Here is a 19231-nt window from a genome sequence, read left to right as displayed (position 1 = left end):
GCATCTGCAAAATGGTGATTACAATACCTGTCATTGGATTAAGGACCAGGTAAGATAAATTCTGTGTGTAAAGTGTTTACCTCGGTGCCTGGCATACAGTACCACGGCTTTGGCTTTGGAGTCAGACAGACCTGAGTACTGACCTTCATTCTGTTCCTATGTGACTTTGGGCAAATTACCTTTTTGTGCCTTAATTTCCTTATCTGAAAAATGGGATAATACCTCCTAAGGTATTTGTAAATACCTCCTAAGGTTTTTGTAAATTAGTACTAAGATGGCAACAGAAGCCAAAATAAGCCTGTTACTTAAAATTTTGTTTTTAATCATTTTATTTTTGCTTTCTCATCTCTTTTAGGCCCTTCCAGCTGCGTAATTTGCCAGTCTCTCCACTACACTTGCTCTGCCAAGCACTGCGTAACCCATACTGTAAAGTCAAAGACCTGAAGTAAGTTGAACTTTGCTTTAAACTCTTAGGTATTTGCAGGTAAAGACTGGGTTGCTAGAAATCACACTCCCAGCTGATGAAAAGATACGCTACAAGCCTAGAAGGGGTAGGGAGTCAGGCAGTGATCCCTGCCAACCCCTCCTGCCTCTTCTCCTTTTGTATGTGCTGTTTTTGCTGTAGCAAGTGCGTGCCAGGCTGTAAAACCCAAGTTTGTGTCTGATGCCCGTCCTGGCCCTACCCCACTCCCCTGCCTTTTCCTTCCAGACTCCCATTGTCTTTCCCCTTGGTTTCCTTTTCTCTCCCTCCATTGCCCACCCCCATCCTCCTCTGCAATTATTCCCCCAAGTGCCACTGCTCTGAAGCCCCCACCCCCCACCTGGACCTTACATCCTCGCTCACTCTCAGGTGAGTTGTCTGCTTGTCTGTCCACATCATACACACACAGACAGGAGCCTGCTTGGTTTCCCACCTCCTCGCCACACAGATCGGTGTCTGCTTTCCTTCCCTTCTGCCCCAGAGGAAGAGGTAGCCTTTCCAAACTCAAACGAGCCAGTAAATTCACTTACTTTTTTGTACTTTTGTGAACATTTATTTTACTTTACACAACACCAAAGTATATAAAGACATAAAAGCCCTCCATCCCACTGCCCCGTACCCCTCCCCACCCTATACCCCCACTCCTGCTTCCCCACTGGAGACTGGGGAGGCTTCTCCTGTCATGGGGCTGAATGATAGTAGTCCTCGTCTGCAGCTGGTGCTGGTGTCCTGTGTGTGCAGCCCTGAAGGATTCCTTTAGGGGTGGCCCTGTTGTAAGCCCAGGGTTAACCCCAGGCCTGTTTTGATTGTTTCTCATGATGTAACTCGCCCAGAACATGAATGAGCTTCCTGTCCAGTTCATTCCTGGAGACGTGGGACGCAGGAATCCCCACTACCCATCACTCCCTGATGCACCTCCTCTGCCAGTTCTGGCATTTTCTTTGATGGTTTGTGGTTTGCAACTGCTCTTCTGGTGTAAATTTCTGGCTTGGCAATAATCTGGTTGCCCAGAACAAGAACCCACTCAAGTTAGCTTAAAGACAAAAGGATCTGTGTAAAGTGGATTTTCACTCAGCACAACTGCAGGAAGTGAAAAGTGGTCGGGCTGCCACTCTGCACATCCAGGGTCACGGGATCAACTCCTCTCTGCTTCTCTGTCTCTCTGCTCCCTCGGGCCTCAGACTGTGATTCTCTAAAGGGCACTGGGCCTTTGTAAAGCACGTGGTTCTGTTCCCCCACAGCCAAGGCCAGGCCTCAGCTATGGCCTCGGTGTCCATGACTCCGACCTTGCCCCCGACTCCCAGTGACCCACTGCTTCATTGCCCGACACCATCCTGGCTATGTAATCTGCCTCTCTGTTCAGGTTCTCTAGTGTGAGGATCTGTTTGGCTCAGGATGGGTCAAATGTCCACTCCTGCTCCAGTCATCTACAGTCTAGTTTCAGGGGTGGGGGGGAAACAGAGACGGGGGTGTTATATACTGTCTGCCCAGGTCCACCAGATGCTAGAGTTGGGGAGAGACACACAGAGAAGCGGCAGTAGTTCTGGGGTGTCGAGTACTAGTGCTCTGGAACACAAAGAGGGTCATCAGAACACGTCTGTCTCTCTAGGTCTCTCTCCCTCTAAGCCCCTAATCTACAACTTCCCCAGCCACCACCCCATACCCTACCTTCCACCCCATTTCCCCTCCTCTCTCACAGCTCCCTAGCCCCACCCACCCACCCACCCTTTCCTTCCACTCCTCCCAAGCCCTCCCCCACCCTCCCCCTCCCTCTGAAAACTGACTTCCCATCAGGGTACGTTTCTATTCTGTTTCACATTTCTGAATTCAAGGATTTTATAGCCAGATTCCCCTCCCACAGTATAAGCAAATTTTCTCCCCTGGCCTTCGAAGTACTGGAGGTCTCCCCTGCTGGTGGGGATCAGAGTCCCTCCCTTCTCTTTGTGGTTCTTGAGGGCCCATTCCCTGGCCCCCCACATCAGACCAAAAGCTAGAATAAGAGGGCCCCAAGCGGGGAGACGTCTGAGATGGAGCTCCTGCTGTGAACGGCGCTGCTGGTGGGGAGGACGTGGGTGCGTCTGGGAAGGGGAATAAGGGGCATGAGTGTGAGGGTGGGAATGAGGCAGGGAGCTGGGCAGGAGGGGGTTTCTGTGAGGCTGTGGACCTGGACTTTGCTATCCCAGATACATAAAGCCTGCCTGTATCCACGGCCCAGCGACCTCTCTCCCTCTGCCCCCCAGAGGTGTACATTGTCTGGTTCCTGAATCCGAGAAGCTGCATATGGTCTCCACGCAGCTCCTCGGCTCGCCTGGCAGCTTCTGACCCTTCCACATCCTTCTGTCTTCCTCCTCCTCCTGTGGCTCCACCAGTGGCTGCAGTAGGAGCAGCGGCCCCTGCCTCCTCTTCCTCCTCACCTGCTCCTTCTGCCCCGGTCCAACTGGCAGTGGCCAGGCCTGGTCCCTTTGCAACCGGCTCCTGGACAGAAGTGAGCAGGTCTGAGACCTGTTCTGGGGACGGGGGCGGGGGTGGGGTGGCAGAGCGGCTAACGGCACTGGGGGCAGGGATGGCGGGGGCAGCGGAGCGGCGAACGGCACTGGTGGGGGGGACACGGGAGCAGCGAACGGGACTTAGGGCGGGTCCCGGGACGGGCCAGGGACCAAGTCAGAGTAATCTTACTACCTGAAGCAGCTTCCACCTCAGGAGGTCCCGCTCCTTCTGCACCTCCGTCAGCCTGACATGGGCTCGCCGCATCAGGGAGGCCGTCTCCTTGCGCTCCACTTCGTGCTGTGCCTTGAGCAACGACAGGTCTGAGACCAAGGCCTTCTTGGCCGTCTTGTGCAGTTTGGACAAGTCGTGCAGCCACTGCTCCCTGTGCTTGTGTAATAGGTTCTCCCTGTGGTTGAAGCGCACGCCCAGGGCCAAGGTGCCCCAGGCACAGGCCTCTTTGGCCTTGCTGGGCACCTGATTATCCTCCAGTATGGCCTTGAGCTTGTCCTCCACCGCCTCCCAGGACAAGGACATATTCTCGAAATAGAACGCAGAGCCTTTCTCGTGCCTGGCCATCCTCTCGTTGATGAAGGCCACCACGCTGCCATGCCGGAACCCACTACTGTCGTCCTTGGAGCTCAAGGCCATGATAGCTGAGGGCCTTTGGGGCTTGGCTGGCCCTGCGGGGATAAATCAACCAGTTGTCCCCTCCCCCCTCCCTCAGTCTCCTCATCTCCGCTTGCCTTCCCCCTCCCCCCTCCCCCCTTAATAAAGAGCTCTCCCCCCGACTGGCTTGCCCTGCCCCAGGACACCTCCTGCCAAGCCTTACCTCCTGGCTAGTACGGGTCCAGGCTGAACACACGGGCCTACCACGCTTAAAGAGAGGGCACCGCTCGCTCGCTCGCTCGCTCGCTCTTTCTCCGACGAAGCAAAGCCTCGCGTTACCCCTTCACGCTTTACGTTGGGACTGTTCCAACTTCCAGAAACAGCGGGGGTGGGTGGGGTGCATGAGGAAGATTCCCGCCCCCCACCCCCGACATAAGGGAACCCCCTATGCTGTTGAAAGTCTTTGCAGGCGGGAAGAAACAGGAGTGGTCAGAAAAGATTCAGAACCAAGAACGGGAAGCGCTTGTAATCAAGTACAAAAATCTCAAACACCCCCCCCACCACCATAATGGTTTGTTCCACTCGGTGGCCCTGCCCTTCCTAGAGGTGGACTATTCTAGAACCGGAAATAGCCCCCATCCCTCAGTGGCCTCCGCTACCCTGTGGAGGAAGAAGGTGGAGCCAGAGTACAGCCTTATCCCCCATCACCCTAAGTGGTAATAGATCCTGGCCATATCCCACCCAAAAACGTGTCTTGAATTTCTCTGCCTCCAGGCCTTCCCCCCTCCCCCTGGGCAATTTATTCCCTGGACCACTGCAGCCCTCTGACCCCAGGTTTGTTTCCTGCCCTACCCTGGCATCAGAGGGATCTGACCATGTCTCTTTAAACTTCTAATGTTTTTTCCAGGCGTAGAGGATAAACCAGACAGCCCTCAGGTTGAGTACTACTTTGCCACTTACTGTATGACCTTGTGCTATAATTAAATTTCAGTTTTTACCTATGGGCCTAAGATAAGGACTGAATGACAAAGGGCATGTAAAGTAGTAATGTTTTCTATGGTCCCATTTTTGTAAAATGTACAAACCCTGTGTGTGTGTTTGCATATGTTTCTATGATCTTGGAGAAAGGAGTGGGAGCATACACATCAGACTGTCAACGCAGGGGACCTCTTGGGGGTGGAGTTGGAGGGGAAGTTGGGAAAACGTTTTCGTCTCTTAAAATAGATCTTTCGGGGTTCCCTGGTGGCGCAGTGGTTGAGAGTCCGCCTGCCAATGCAGGGGACACGGGTTCGTGACCCGGTCCGGGAGGATCCCATGTGCCACGGAGCGGTTGGGCCCGTAAGCCATGGCCACTGAGCCTGCGCGTCCGGAGCCTGTGCTCCGCAATGGGAGAGGCCACGACAGTGAGAGGCCCGCATACCGTAAAAAAAAAAAAAAAAAAAAAAATCTTTCTGTGATTTCATTTGTTACAGAGAACATATGATGGTATATGTATGCATGCATTAAAAATCTGGAAAATTATATACCAAAATTTTAACAGTGGTTACCTTTGGGTGGTAGGAATACAGAACTTTCTCAAAAAAACTTTATTCTTTTTTTTTTTTTTTCGGTACGCGGGCTTCTCACTGTTGCGGCCTCTCCCGCTGCGGAGCACAGGCTCCGGACGCGCAGGCCCAGCGGTCATGGCCCACGGTCCCAGCCGCTCTGTGGCATGTGGGATCCTCCCGGACCGGGGCACGAACCCATGTCCCCTGCATCGGCAGGCGGACTCTCAACCACTGCGCCACCAGGGAAGCCCTAAAAACCTTTATTCTTTATATTTTCTCTACTGTAAAAATTATTTATAATAAACATGTATTATGTTTTTCAGATTTTTAAGATATTTTTTCCTGATAACTTCTGATCACTGTAAACAATTTCTAAATATCTAGAAAGTTTATGTCTCCTTGTAATCCAACCCTTCCCTTCAACCTGGAAGATAACCATTGTTAGCAGTTTGATATATATCTTCCAGTATTTTAAAGTAGGCCATAACAAATAATTGGCAGTTTCTCAAATGAAGCATCCCATCTCTTGCCTCCTCGCTTTCACTCAGGCTGCTCCATGAGTGGATTGTCCCTCAGCGCCTCCTGCTCTCCCCACTCCCATTCTCCTCATCCATCTAAGTCCTGTTCAATTTTTATTACCCTTTCAGAACAACACTCAAGTAGTGGTTCTTCTTACAAATATTTCTTGATCCTCCAAACCCCACCTCAAGCTAGGCTGAATTGTGCCACCTTTCTGTGTCCTCATGATACCTTGTGCATACCACTTGCACTACTTTTCACACTATTATAATCCATGATTTTCTAATTTTTCCCCATTAACTGGGCATTCCTTGAGGGCAGGGTCTGGATCTTAATTATTTCTGTGTTTTCAGCATCTAGCACAGTGGTAAGCATCTGATAAATTAATTATTGAATGAATTTAAATAATTCATTACATCGGTAAGGGACAAACCGGTACCTTTAAAGAGAGTTCTATTTTCTTCTCTGAAATGCCTTTTTCTCCACACAGACTGATTTTCTGCCACCTCACAGCTTCTTATGGCAGAGACCTTGCCTTAGTATTTGAAACCAACCAATATCTGACAGATTTGGAATTTGTGAAAAATACCCTGGAAGATTCCGGAATGAAGCTTCTGTGTGAAGGATTAAAACAGCCAAACTGTATCTTACAGACATTGAGGTAACTGAGCAGGAGAATTTGTTGTCTGTGTTCATGTAATTTTTTTGTCAATTTCTTTTGTTTTGGGATAGAGCATGAATAAGGTAATGAGGTCATTCTTCTGTTCTCTGAAGGTTGTACCGATGCCTTATCTCTCCTGCTTCTTGTGGTGCGCTAGCAGCTGTTCTCAGCACCAATCAGTGGCTCACTGAGCTGGAATTCAGTGAAACAAAACTGGAAGCTTCAGCTTTGAAATTGCTCTGTGAAGGCTTAAAAGATCCAAATTGCAAAGTACAGAAGCTCAAGTAAGTTGTCACTATTAGTTTCCATACTGCAAGAAAAAATTTTAAAATATTGCAGCTCAAGATGGATGTTATATGATCAAAACACATTTCAAGGAGTCATGGAGAGGAAGAATAAAAGTGGCAATAACGTTAATGACAATAATGAAACCCCACACTTACCGAGCAATTACTTTGTGCTAAGCATCCTGCTGAGTGCTTTGTATACATGATTTCCTTTCATGTGCACAACAGCTCTGAGAGATTCAGGTTACTCTCCCCATTTTAGCAGATGAGGAAACAGAAACCCAAGTTCAAAAGGCTAAATAACATGGCAAAGGCACAAGTAGAAACCTAGATGTGTCTGACTTCAAAGTCCATGTAGTGACTGTAATAAAAAATTTACCATATATGTATTAGTCAGGTTTCTCCAGAGAAACAGAACCAAAGAGATGTGTATAAATATATAGAGAGATTTATTTTAAGGAATTGGCTCACGCGGATTATGGCAGCTGTCAAGTTCAGTATCTGCAGGGTAGGCCAGCAGACTGGAGACACAGGGAAGAGCCAGTGTTGCAGTTCAAGTCAAAAGGCAGTCCACTGGCAGAATTCCATCCTCTTCCTGGGAGGTCGGTCTTCCTCTGTTAAACTTTCAACTGATTGGATGAGGCTCACCCACATTATGGAGGGTAGTCTACTTTACTCAAAGTGTACTGATTTAAAAGTTAATTTCATCTAAAAACTACCTTCACAGAAACATCTAGAATAATGTTTGACCAAATATCTGGTACCATGACCTAGCCAACTACTTGACACATAAAATTAACCATCACAACATATATGTGGGGTTTTCTAAAGTAAAATCTCTTTAGCATTAAAGCTTTCTAAATCCACTTTGAAACTCATTTTTTGGGCAAAATACCTCTATTTAAAATTTCCAAGTTGGGGAAATATAGATACATGATGTCCTTATGAGCCCTCTTCAAGACTGAGTTTGGAGCCTGGTAACTCAAGAGAAAATTGAAGACTCAGAGGTTTAATGTATATCATAGAAATTCTTGAAAGTGATGGAAGAGAAAGTTGATGGGAAATAGTTCAAGGAATTGGACTACCTAATATGGAGAACCAAAGATTGAGAAGATGGGAAGGTCAGTAGAAGCCACTCTTTGTGCCAAAGAAGAAATGTTATATGGATGATGGTGATGAGCTGGGTCTCTCTAAGGATGGCAAATTAATTAGTAATGAACTTCTAGATAAAAGAAAAGGAAAGGAAAGATCTTTTGATGGTAAACTTTATTAAGGATGATTATAGCATTTTCCCCTGTGATTCGAAAGAAGATATGAGATAGAGTGCTAAAATCCATGCAGGGAATTAAAATGAGGTTAGGTCGTGTTGATATTTCCTCCCAATTCTTTCCTTTTTGGGGGCAGTCAACATGTTTTGAGTTCTCATTGGGGGACACAGTGTTGTGGGAGCAACGTAAAAGTCACTCTCATGGATAAAAGGGGGTTGTGACATATTCAAGGTTGGGGGGTCTCGTATGGGTGAGCCTGTATTTTCTTTGCTCATGATATTTTGCGGGTAGGGAGTAGGATGATAAAGTGGCCAATTCTGTGTCTGTTCATCTTTCTTTCTCTCCAGGTTGTGTGCTAGCTTTCTCCCTGGAAGCTCAGAGACTATTTGCAGATATCTTGCCTCTGTTCTCATTTGCAATCCAAACCTCACTGAGCTGGACCTCAGTGAAAATCCCCTGGGGGACACAGGGGTGAAGTATCTTTGTGAGGGTCTCAGACATTCCAACTGTAAAGTAGAGAAACTAGAGTAAGTTTTTTAGAACTATCTGGCATCATCTTATAACTATTGAACTTGTTAAATGCCTGCTGTGTGCCAGGATCTATGCTTGGTGCTTGCCAGAAGTTATTTCACGTAATTCACTCCTTGAAATAACGATATAGGGTGGCTTTTCTTACCCCATTGTACAGATGAGGAAACTTTGAGGATTGGGGGAAAAGTGACTTGTCCAAGGTCACACCATTAAAAAGTGGTATAGTCAGGATGTGACTCCAAAATCTATCTCCATACCCCATGCTCTTTCCAGTATTACTACCATCCTGTGTGTTTACAGGAGTGATGCTAATTAAATATTAACTCTGTAAAAAATACTACTATGTACTCAACACTGGGCTAGATGTGGATGGAGTTATCAGAAGGACTACAAGTGACAGGGCTGCCCTTAAGGACACACAGATATGAAACAGTTAGAGAGCAACACAGTTCAACGTGTAATCAAGTGCCGAACACTGTAGAATCATTTAGAAAAGCCAGATGAGCCCAGGGAAAGGGAGGAGGTCACTGGGGGCTGGAGACCTCAGGAGGAGGCTCTGTGTAAGTGGTGGGCCAGGAGCTGGAACTTGGAGGATGGCTAGGACTTAGCTAAATGGGGAGGCTGGGAGAACATTCCCAGGAAGCTAAATGACAGCAGTGGCTAATTTTTCTTCTTTGTCTCTGGGTAGCTTGAGCACATGTTACCTAACAGATGCTAGCTGTGTGGAGCTCTCTTCTTTCTTGCAAGTGAGTCAGACTTTAAAAGAGCTGTTTGTGTTTGCCAATGCCCTGGGGGACACAGGAGTACAGCATCTCTGTGAAGGTCTGCGGCATGCAAATGGTATAATCGAGAATCTTGTGTAAGTGTCTGCTTGTCCTTGTCCTTCTTGTGGGCACTGGCATTTGAGGTTCGGTGGGCCTCCCTGCTGCAGTGGTTAACAGCCACCTTGGTGTCCCCATCCCTCCAGGCTTTCCGAATGTTCCCTCTCTGCAGCTTGTTGTGAGTCCCTCGCCCAAGTCCTGAGCTCTACCCGGAGCCTGACAAGGCTGCTCCTAATTAATAACAAAATTGAAGATTTGGGACTGAAATTGCTGTGTGAAGGATTAAAACAGCCTGACTGTCAGTTAAAGGATCTGGCGTAAGTATCGTGGACAATAGCCACAGGCAGAGTTCCTTGATGTTTCAGCAACTCCCAAAACTAAATGATTTTTTTCTGGCCTGGTGATATAATCTCTGAGGAAACAATAAATGAAGACCCAGATAATTTAGGGGGAATAAATCTTCCCCTCTCCATAATCTCTGTTTGGCCCTGACCCAAGGGATTTTTTTTTACATGACACTCTGATTTTCTTTTCTTTTTAAAATAAGTTTATTTATTTATTTATTTATTTATTTTTGGCTGCTTTGGGACTTCGTTGCTGCGTGGGCTTTCTCCAGTTGTGGAGAGTGGGGGCTACTCTTGGTTGTGGTGCGCAGGCTTCTCATTGCAGTGGCTTCTCTTGTTGTGGAGCACGGGCTCTAGGCATGCGGGCTTCAGTACTTGCGGCACGCAGGCCCAGTAGTTGCGGCTTGCAGGCTCTAGAACGCAGGCTCAGTAGTTGTGGCACACGGGCCTAGTTGCTCTGCAGCATGTGGGATCCTCCTGGACCAGGGCTCGAACCCATGTCCCCTGAATTGGCTGGCGGATTCTTAACCACTGCACCACCAGGGAAGCCCGCCACTCTGATTTTCTAATGTGTTTTTCTAGTGGGTAATCCTAATACCTAAAGTGACCCAATGCAGATGAAATGATGCCAACCTTATCTACCTTACTTCCTGGCAGACTGTGGACCTGTCACCTGACTGGAGAGTGTTGTCAGGATTTGTGCAATGCACTGTATACCAATGAACACCTACGAGTTCTTGACCTCAGTGACAATGCCTTAGGGGACGAGGGCATGCAGGTGCTGTGTGAAGGGCTGAAACACCCCTCCTGCAAGCTACAGACCTTGTGGTAAGTGCACAGAGACTCTTTGTACCCTGGGCTCTTGTTCCAGGCTGTATATGAAATGGAGGGTCACTGTGGAACTTGGTAAAACCAATTTCTTTCTTGAATCCCCAATCCCCCATAGGCTAGCAGAATGTCATCTCACAGATGCATGCTGTGGAGCCCTCGCCTCTGTCCTCAACAGAAATGAGAACCTAACGTTGCTAGACTTAAGTGGAAATGACCTTAAGGATTTCGGAGTTCAACTGCTGTGTGATGCACTGATTCATCCAATATGTAAACTACAAACATTCTAGTAAGTTATTGTGGTGGGGGAAGTGGGAGAGGGGGGTCAGGACAGGCACATTGGGTTTGATCATAGTCATTGCAGTGAGGAAAGAGAAGAAAATATGAGGGCTGGCCATACCTAGGCAAAATATCAAAGTAAGTGAAATTACCAGTAGGCCTCTTCCTTGGACACAGGGACAAGGAGAGAGGTAGAGAACAGGTAGTGCTGGATCCCATTACTAAGAAAAGCAACAGGGTGTAGGAAAAAGAGCATCAGATCCACATTCTGCTAGGTCTGGCTTAAATACTAGGTCTAGCATCTACTAGCTATATGCCCATGCTTACTTAACCTCCCTGAACTTGAGTATCCTTGTCTATAAAATGGGGCTAACATGAGTAGTACCTGACTGCCTGGTGTTAGCATGGGGATTGCATGAAGTGAGACGTTAATTATGAATGTGCAGCCCCTGGCACATAGGAGGTACTCCATAAATGTTAGACCCTTTCCCTTTCTTCTTCTAATACCTGCCAGAGGGCTTGATGTTTACACTTTGAGAATCTTCAAGACTCAGGGGGATGAAGCTGTTACAGAATTACAGTTACAGAAAGTGGAGGTCTTCACCCTTTCGGGTCAATATCCATCTGCCAGCTCAGCAGGCAGGCATAACACACAAAGTAATTCTTAAATAGGATATAGCTATGCTCTGTTGGCAGCTAACCAGTGGCCAAATGGCCATTTATTTCTGGCATTCAGAACTGGAACACATAATGGAAAATAAAGGCTGAGTGCAAAAATTCCACATTCCAAAGCCAATTTGATGGATTGAAGCGTAAATGAAAACAGCATAAAGGCCTGATTACAAGTCTGGCTGAAACAGAAGCTGGTTCTCTACTAGCAAAGTGAAGTCTGTTAGACTCGAGACTGTGGTAATTACTGCCCAGGAAGAGGGAATTATTCACAACATAATAAGCCTCAGGGGTTTAGGGACCTCCCTGGTGTCTTTCTCAGAAAAGGGTGACTGGAGTCTGTATTTTCAGTAGGTTGAAATAAACTCAACAATCAATCCTAATGTTTCTTTAAATATAGAGTGATTTAATGTGGTAGCACCCTATGGTGTGTAAGCTTCAGCAAAAGTCCTAAATGACATCACAGAGAAATTATTTTGTGATGCCATTATTTATTTTTTATTGTAAATTGTTGCACCATTTGCTGTTTCTCTCACCCTTTGTCTTTTAACCAATGTGCTTCCATTGTGTTTTCAGGCCAACCTTCAAACCCTTGTAATTTGTCAATCTACAAGTTGATAGCAGTGTGCAATAGTAGCTCAAAATACAAAATAAAGGACAGACACACACGCACACACAGAGTAGACACCATTCACTGACCTCAAATAAATTTTGAACATTAGAGTGTATATAAGACAGATAACACTGAAATCAGTAGAAATATATACTTGCCCAAGTAAAGTGAGAGGAAACTGTTGGTCATTTAATGTGGTGGTGGGCTAGAGAGGGGATAAATCCAGGAGAGCCTCCTAAAAGGGGAGTCTTGTCTGAGAATTGGAAAGGCTGAAGGAAGAAGGTTGTTTTCTAAGAAGAGCTGCTTCAGTATGAGGTCTGAATCTTATTCCTCATTGTATTTTCCCCATAAACTTTCTAGTTCAGTGCTTTGCGTTTAGTAAATGCATATAGGAAACCAGTTATTAACTTAGAACATCTTGGGGCAAAGCAAAGAGACAGTTGATGATATGTTCAATAAAGACTAGGTATCTAGACCTTCAGAAGATTGAGGGGAAAAAAAGAGGTTGTGGCCTCAGAGTGACAGTGCTCACCTTCACTCATTCTACAAGCACTTGCTGAATATCTGCTATGTGCTAGGCAAATGTGCCAGGTGCTGGGAGACAAGAATGAGTAAGATGAGAGACATGATTTGTACTCTTTAGGGACCAGTGGACCTAGTGGTAGAGACAGGCACATAAACTGATGAATGCAGTAGGGTAATCATGAAATCTTAAGGGAACCACGGCAGGAGACAACTCACCCAGCCCAGGAGGCTCAGGGAAAGGTTCCTGGAGGAAGGGCCACCTGAGTTGAGTCTTGGGACTATAGCCAGGGAAATGGGGGTATGGATGGAGAAGGGTAGTCCATGCTCAGGAGATAGCATGAGCAAAGGTAGACAGACAATAAGCAGCATGTTTTGTGGTACTTGAGGGGGATAGAGGTGGGAAACCTCTAGGAAGTTCGCTGTTGTTAGAGCATAAAGTGCAAAGCAGAATGTGTCAAGAAATGAGACTGAAGGGGTATGCAAGGCCTTGTATGCCATGTGTGATTAGTAAGATCTGTTTGCAGAATTCCGGGTTCGAATTCAGTTGTCTCTCTTTTCTTTCACATATCTGAGTAGTAGTACATTTGGGGGCCTTTCCTCACCTTTCCGAATCTGGTTCCAAAGATGGAGCCAGTTTTGCTTCCAAAGCTGGTTGGAGAATCAGTCCACTGCTACTGCTGTTTCTTACTGCCACATGGGGCTCATCTTGAGAACTGATGATCCTACCCAGTCCCACAGAAGCTTGGTGACTGGATGGTGCTACCCTGGCTGGTGTGGAACCCTCCCAGCCCTGCAGTGCCGTTATACTTGGACTCCGAGGTTACATATATTTTAGTCCACACCCAAATGTGCAGTCATTGTTCTCTAAAGTACCATATGTGTCAGAGTGTCTGGGTCTAGAAGAGCTCTTTGAATCAGCCACAGGTATGTATGTGTGAAGCCAGTCCTTGCCCACAAAGATGTAGGCCCCTGAGTTGAGTCAGGAGCCCCACTTACGCCTTCTTCTTTCTTCAAGGTATTTTATTTTTGGTGCCTTGGTGCCTTTCCCAGGCACTGGGCCTTAGATAAAACCCCCTAGATCACCCTGACACATGTTCCTAACTCTAAATTTGGAAAGAAGGGGTTGAGAGTAGGTGGTCCCTTAACTCCCAGAAGACCTCCAGGCTTCCTAAGCATATTGACCGGCCTCTTCTCCAGCAGTGAGTTATACATGTCAGGTGGTAAAACAGCTTTTGCTAAGTCACTCAAAAAATTCTAAAGTTCTTGTTACACTTCCATGGCGTTAAATGTCTACTTACCCTACAATTGCATAACTAGCAGTGCTACTCATTTCACTTTGCTAGATAAAGATTAGCTTCTATCTATTAAAAACTAAAAACTGTACCTCACTACACACTTGAAAGAGTTTATACCTTCTTTTGTAGTCAATAGGTTTTAATCAGGGATACACATGTGGAGTTTGAAGTGCCTGCAGGACATTGTGGGAAGTTTTCTAGTAGGTAACAGTTGGATATAGGAGTATTCCCTGGAGGTGATAGCTGAAGCCATGGCAATGGATGAGATCCTCTAGGGAGAATGAGAAGAGAAGAACCTCTGAGGAACATCTCTTGGGAATTAGCCCTGGGCAGTACCAACTTTTAAGAGGTGGGTATGGAAAGGAAAACCCATGGAGAAAACCAAGAGAGAAAGGTGTCCTGAAAGCTATGGAAAAAGTGAGTTTCAAGGAGGAATTGCTCAACAGTGTCAAATGCAGCAGAGATTTCCAAAATGATGAGTACTGAAAAGTGTCCTTTGGATTTACCAATTAGGAGGTCATAGGTGACCTTGTCAGGGGCTGTTTAGTGGTGTGATGGGGCTGGAAACCAGATTGCAGTGACTTGAGAAGATGGAAGATAAAGAAGTGGAGAAGGAGTCGAGACTACTTTTTCAAGACTTTTGTGAAAAGGAGAAGAAATGTGGGGTTGTAGGCTGGGGAGGGATTGTTCATTTTCTTTTTTGTCTTGCTTTTTAGCATAGGCAAATTTGTAAGCTGAGAGAAAGGAGCCCATAGAGAGGGAGAGGTTATAGATACAGGATCAGGAACTGATGGACTCATGGAGCAGGGCCTTGGACAAATGCAGGGAGGGATAGGAGTGAGAGTTCAAGAGGAAGTTAAGCATTTTCTCTTTTGAGATCCGAGGAAGGCAGTTAAGGCTGAGGGAGAAGGAAGATACTGGAGTGGATGAAGTAACTGAGTGGTGTTGTGGTGCAAGTGTGAATAGGAATCTTATCCTTAAGAACAGGAAAGAAAGGTACTGAAGGCGTCTGTTGGCTTGACTTGACACAAGATTCTTTTCATTTTTCATAGCATTGACACGGATCATTTACATGAAGAAACATTCAGAAAAATAGAAGCTTTAAAAATGAGCAAGCCTGGAATCACCTGGTAGTTTTCAAGGAGAGCCCCTGAATCAGCTGCATATAGACTTCCTCTGTCTGGCACCATCTCTAACAGTTGTGCAGTATTCTTGTTCTAAACCTATTAACCTTTGCTGAGGACACTAGTGTGAAACAAGCAGCAGTGATTGCTATTTCTTACATAGAACCATCCACTAAATAGGATGTAAAAGGTGGAAGCACCTTAGTTGAAATGTCTTCAGCAATAATACCTTACATTCTTATATTGTGTTACAATGTTTACTGTGTTTTTACAAAAACCTTCCAAGGTCAGAAGATGAGGCTCAGAGAGGTTGTGACGAGCTCCAAGTCACACAGCTCATTGGGAGAGTTGGGACTAGCATCCAGCCAGGTTTCCCAATACTCAGACAGGGCAGGGAAACAATAGAAAAAAAAAGACATGTGAAGGAGTCCACTTAAAGAGGCAAGATACCTGAAATGATTAAAGAACAAGAGGGTGGACAAACACATGTTATATATTATGGTGCTGATTTTAAGTAAAACTGTAATTCACAAAAAAAAGAGGAATGAGTTGGGTTACTAGGTAAAGGCTTCATTGAGGTGAGACTTAATGTGGGCCTTGAGAATGAATAGGATTAAGATGCGGGGAGATATACTGGCCAGTGGCTATAAGACTGCAGGCAAAAGGGCTATGTTTGTGAGCAGCTCACCAGAAGCACCTAGGGAGAGAGAAATACTTGCATTAGAGTTTCTTGAGCTGCCACAATATTCATATCCTAGGCTCCTGAGGGTGCTCTCCAGTTCCCAGGCTCCACTCCCTTTCTGAACTTTTAATACCTCCCCCATGTGTTTGTTCTTGTTCATGGACTCTTATGACTGACTCACTACTCATCCCTCACAGCATATTCCGTAGCCTAGCATGGATCCTGCACAACCCCATATTTCTATCTCTGCCTGGCTTCCACAAAACACTAGATGAGACAAGTGGAGAAAGGGAGTGCCAGGCAAGGAAAATAGCACAGAGCCTGTGGGACCGACAGAAAAGTAGGCTGACCTGATTAAGGTGTAGAGCTGTCTCTGGAAGCTACTTACTAGCTGTGTGACCCTGAATAAGTCACTTGGATTCTTGGAGCCTCAGTTTTCTAATCTATAAAATGGGGGTAAATTGACATTAACCTTGCAGGGCTGCTGTTCCCAGCATGGTGCCTATCCCACAGTAGGTACTGATTAATGGTAGCTATATGTATGAGTGTGTACCTATAATATAGTTGAACTGTGTAGTCTTTGAGCCCCCAGACTGTGTAGTCAGTGTGAACTGTGTGTCAGTGTGAACATTTGAACTAAATGTGTGTGCTGGAGGTGGTAAATCTAGTGGGGGAAGAGACACACAGTGGAAAGTTATTGCAGACGAGAGGTCCAGCTCTCCATGTCCTCATCTATCATCAGGTACTGTTCCCTGCTACCCTGGGAGGTGGTAACTCTCAGAGACCCGGTCTGGCCTGAGAAGAATGGTCAAGTTAGCAATTTGTTTCCAGTTTTCTCAAGTTCTTCTTTTCCTTTAGTTATTTAACACTTATTTATTGAGGATTTATTATGTGCCAGGTTTTGTGCTAAGTGTTGGCTTTACAGAGGTGAATATGCCTTTTTCTGTGCACTTTCCTTACTATGTTCTCGGACTGCCCTGGTCCTTCTGTCAGTCTGGTGAACATCTGATAAAATTCAGTCACGTTAAGGACTCAAAGATATAATGTTAAATGAAAAATTGCAGAACCCTGTGTGTGTGTGTGTGTGTGTGTGTGTGTCTCCTGTTTGTGTACAAAAGGATAAATATGCATGTGTATGTATGTGTCCAGAGTATGTAAGGAAGGATATATACAAGAAATTGCTAACAGAAGTTACCTCTGGCAAGAGGAAGTTGGCAAGCAGGGGCACTGGGAGAACAGGAAAGGAACTTTTCATTTTCATCTATAACCCTCTGTTTTACTTGATTTTTACCATGTGCATGTATTACTTTTATAATTAATAAACTTGATGTTAAAAATAAAACTTATTCATACTGAGGAGTTATTTTTCTTCTTTTAAAACATGACAATTTAGAAGAAAATACAGGGCAGTCATTTATAAACATGACATAAAAACGTAAAGGAAGAGAAAGACCTGACAACATCAAAATAAAAAAATTCTTTATGAAAAAAAAACACCATAAATAAAATTAAAAGAATATTGATAAACTGGAGGAACATATTTGTCATATGTATAAAGACAAGACTAATGTCCATATATATAATAACAAATGTCCAAATATAAATAACAAGTCAGTATCAAAAACAAAACAGAGGACTTGTACTTCCAGCAATAATGAAGTAACAGTGAGTGGATTTACCCTCTCACATGAACGACTCAAAAAATGGGCAAGATATGGGAAACAGCAGTTTCCAGACGTTGGATAACAGGCAGAGTTGGGACAAAAAATAGCAAGATGGTAGTTTTGAACAGAACTGTATCGGTAGTCATATTAAACTCAATGGTCTCACAGCAACCCAATTAAAAGGCTGAGATTGGTAGAATGGAAAAAAATATTTTTCAAAGACTCAACCATATGCTGCTTATAGATAATCCATTTTAAATATAAAAACACAAATAGGTGAAACATAAAAGATGGGGAAAGATACACTATGTTAACATTTTTTAAAAAGCTAGAGTGACTATATTATTATCAGAGAACGTACACTGCAAAGGAAAGAATATTAACAGGTAAAGAGGGTCATTTCATCATAATGTGGCTAATTCATCATGAGGACATAACAATCCTAAAGATATGTGCATTTTAGTAACATTCAAAATACATGAAGAAAAAACTGACTTGAGAAGTAGGCAAATCCATAATTTTAGTCAGAGACTTAAATATCTTTTTCGATAATGGATAGACCAAAAAGAAAATAAGAATATGGAAAATTTGAATAACACCAATAATATATTTGACCTAATTGACATCTATACAACACGACCCAATAACAACAGAAAACATTCTTTACAAGTGCACATTGAATATTTACGATGATAGACCATATCTGGATCATGTAACAAGTCTCAATATTAAGTTAAAGGATGCAAGTCATACAAAGTGTGTTCTCTGACCACAACAGAGTTAAATTAAAAATCAGTAAAAGAAAAATACATGGAAAGTCCTCCAAATATTTGGAAAGAATTACACACTTCTAAATAATCCATGGCTCAAGAGTAAATCTCAAGGGAAATTCGAAAGTATTTTAAACAGAATGAAAATGAACACATGAGACATATTTTAGAAAAGAAAGGTCTTAAATCAATGACTTCAGGTTACATAATAAAAAGACTAGAAAAAGGAGATCAAATTTAATCCAAAGTAAGCAGAAAAAAGGAAATAAAGATAAGAGCATAATACATATATATTGTATGATTCCATTTTTATAAAATTCTAGAAAATTCAAAGTATTTAGTGACAGCAGATTAGTGGTTGCCTAGTGACAGTTGAGGAAAGGAAGGGATATAAAGGTGCACAAGAAAACATTTGGGTGTGATGGATATGCTCATTATCTTGTTTGTGGTGATTATTTCAGTCAAAGCTCATCAAATTGTACTCTGAAAATATATCTAGGTTATTGTATGTGAATTGTACCTCAACAGAGCTGTAAACACATACACACACAAACATGTCTGAAAGAGTCATTTAAGAACACCAGTTGGCTAAGCCCCTTACTCTGCAGATAAGGAGCCTGGGATCCAAAGAGGTCAAGGTCACACAGCCAATTCATGATAAGACTGAGATTAGAACTTGTGTCTTTATTCCTGGTCTTGCTCATCTTAGTGTACTAAAGGCAGAGCTCAGATCAAAGGAATAAATTGCAAATGGTTGGTCTTCAGTCTTTTGTGGCATACCAGTGGGAAGGAGACGTGTGCGTGATGAAAAGGGGTGATTTCCCAGGGTTCTTTCAGTGATGTGCTGGAACTGGCTCATAATGACTGGTGAAAGTTGATGGTTACGTTTTCAGGAATTTTGCAATCAGTTGTTAAAGCCATCATTAAAAAATCACATGATATAAACTTGTGATTACATAAATTTTATTAAAGGTAATAAATATTCTAGACTCATGACTTCCTACTTATTTTTATCACATTTTACTATCATCTGTGCTCTTGAGGTAATTCACATCTGTTGTATTTGTGTAGTGGAAATGTTCAATAATGTTTTACTCTGCATCTCTTCGGTAGCTTGAAAATGGCCATAATGGGAGTGTTTACAACACAGAAATGGGCAAATGCTACAAATTAGGGATCCCCCTCCTCCCCCTCTCCAGGAGAGCTGTTTGTTAAAACTTTACCAGCACA

The 19231-nt window shown here is 44.4% G+C and overlaps 1 protein-coding gene across 11 annotated transcripts in view; it reads left to right on the top strand.

Annotated features, from left to right (window-relative positions):
* Positions 1–16913, top strand: part of LOC132482213 (NACHT, LRR and PYD domains-containing protein 12-like) — a 48840-nt gene extending 31927 nt beyond the window's left edge. For 9 of the 11 annotated variants that reach the window (XM_060087350.1, XM_060087352.1, XM_060087346.1 and 6 more), the window contains 9 exons: positions 356–445; positions 6131–6301; positions 6415–6585; positions 8204–8383; positions 9076–9246; positions 9355–9525; positions 10210–10380; positions 10499–10669; positions 14814–16913. In XM_060087350.1, coding sequence (XP_059943333.1) covers positions 356–445; positions 6131–6301; positions 6415–6585; positions 8204–8383; positions 9076–9246; positions 9355–9525; positions 10210–10380; positions 10499–10669; positions 14814–14895 — 1378 coding nt within the window. In that variant the 3' untranslated portion in view covers positions 14896–16913. Of the gene's footprint in view, positions 1–355; positions 446–6130; positions 6302–6414; positions 6586–8203; positions 8384–9075; positions 9247–9354; positions 9526–10209; positions 10381–10498; positions 10670–11395; positions 12152–14813 lie in introns of those variants that run through there. The other 2 variants (XM_060087354.1, XM_060087355.1) reach the window with 2 other exon arrangements.
* Positions 16914–19231: the final 2318 nt, after the last annotated feature.

This window comes from Mesoplodon densirostris, chromosome X (assembly GCF_025265405.1).
Source record: "Mesoplodon densirostris isolate mMesDen1 chromosome X, mMesDen1 primary haplotype, whole genome shotgun sequence".
Lineage (NCBI taxonomy): Eukaryota > Metazoa > Chordata > Mammalia > Artiodactyla > Ziphiidae > Mesoplodon > Mesoplodon densirostris.
This window is presented reverse-complemented; position numbering and strand designations above follow the sequence as displayed.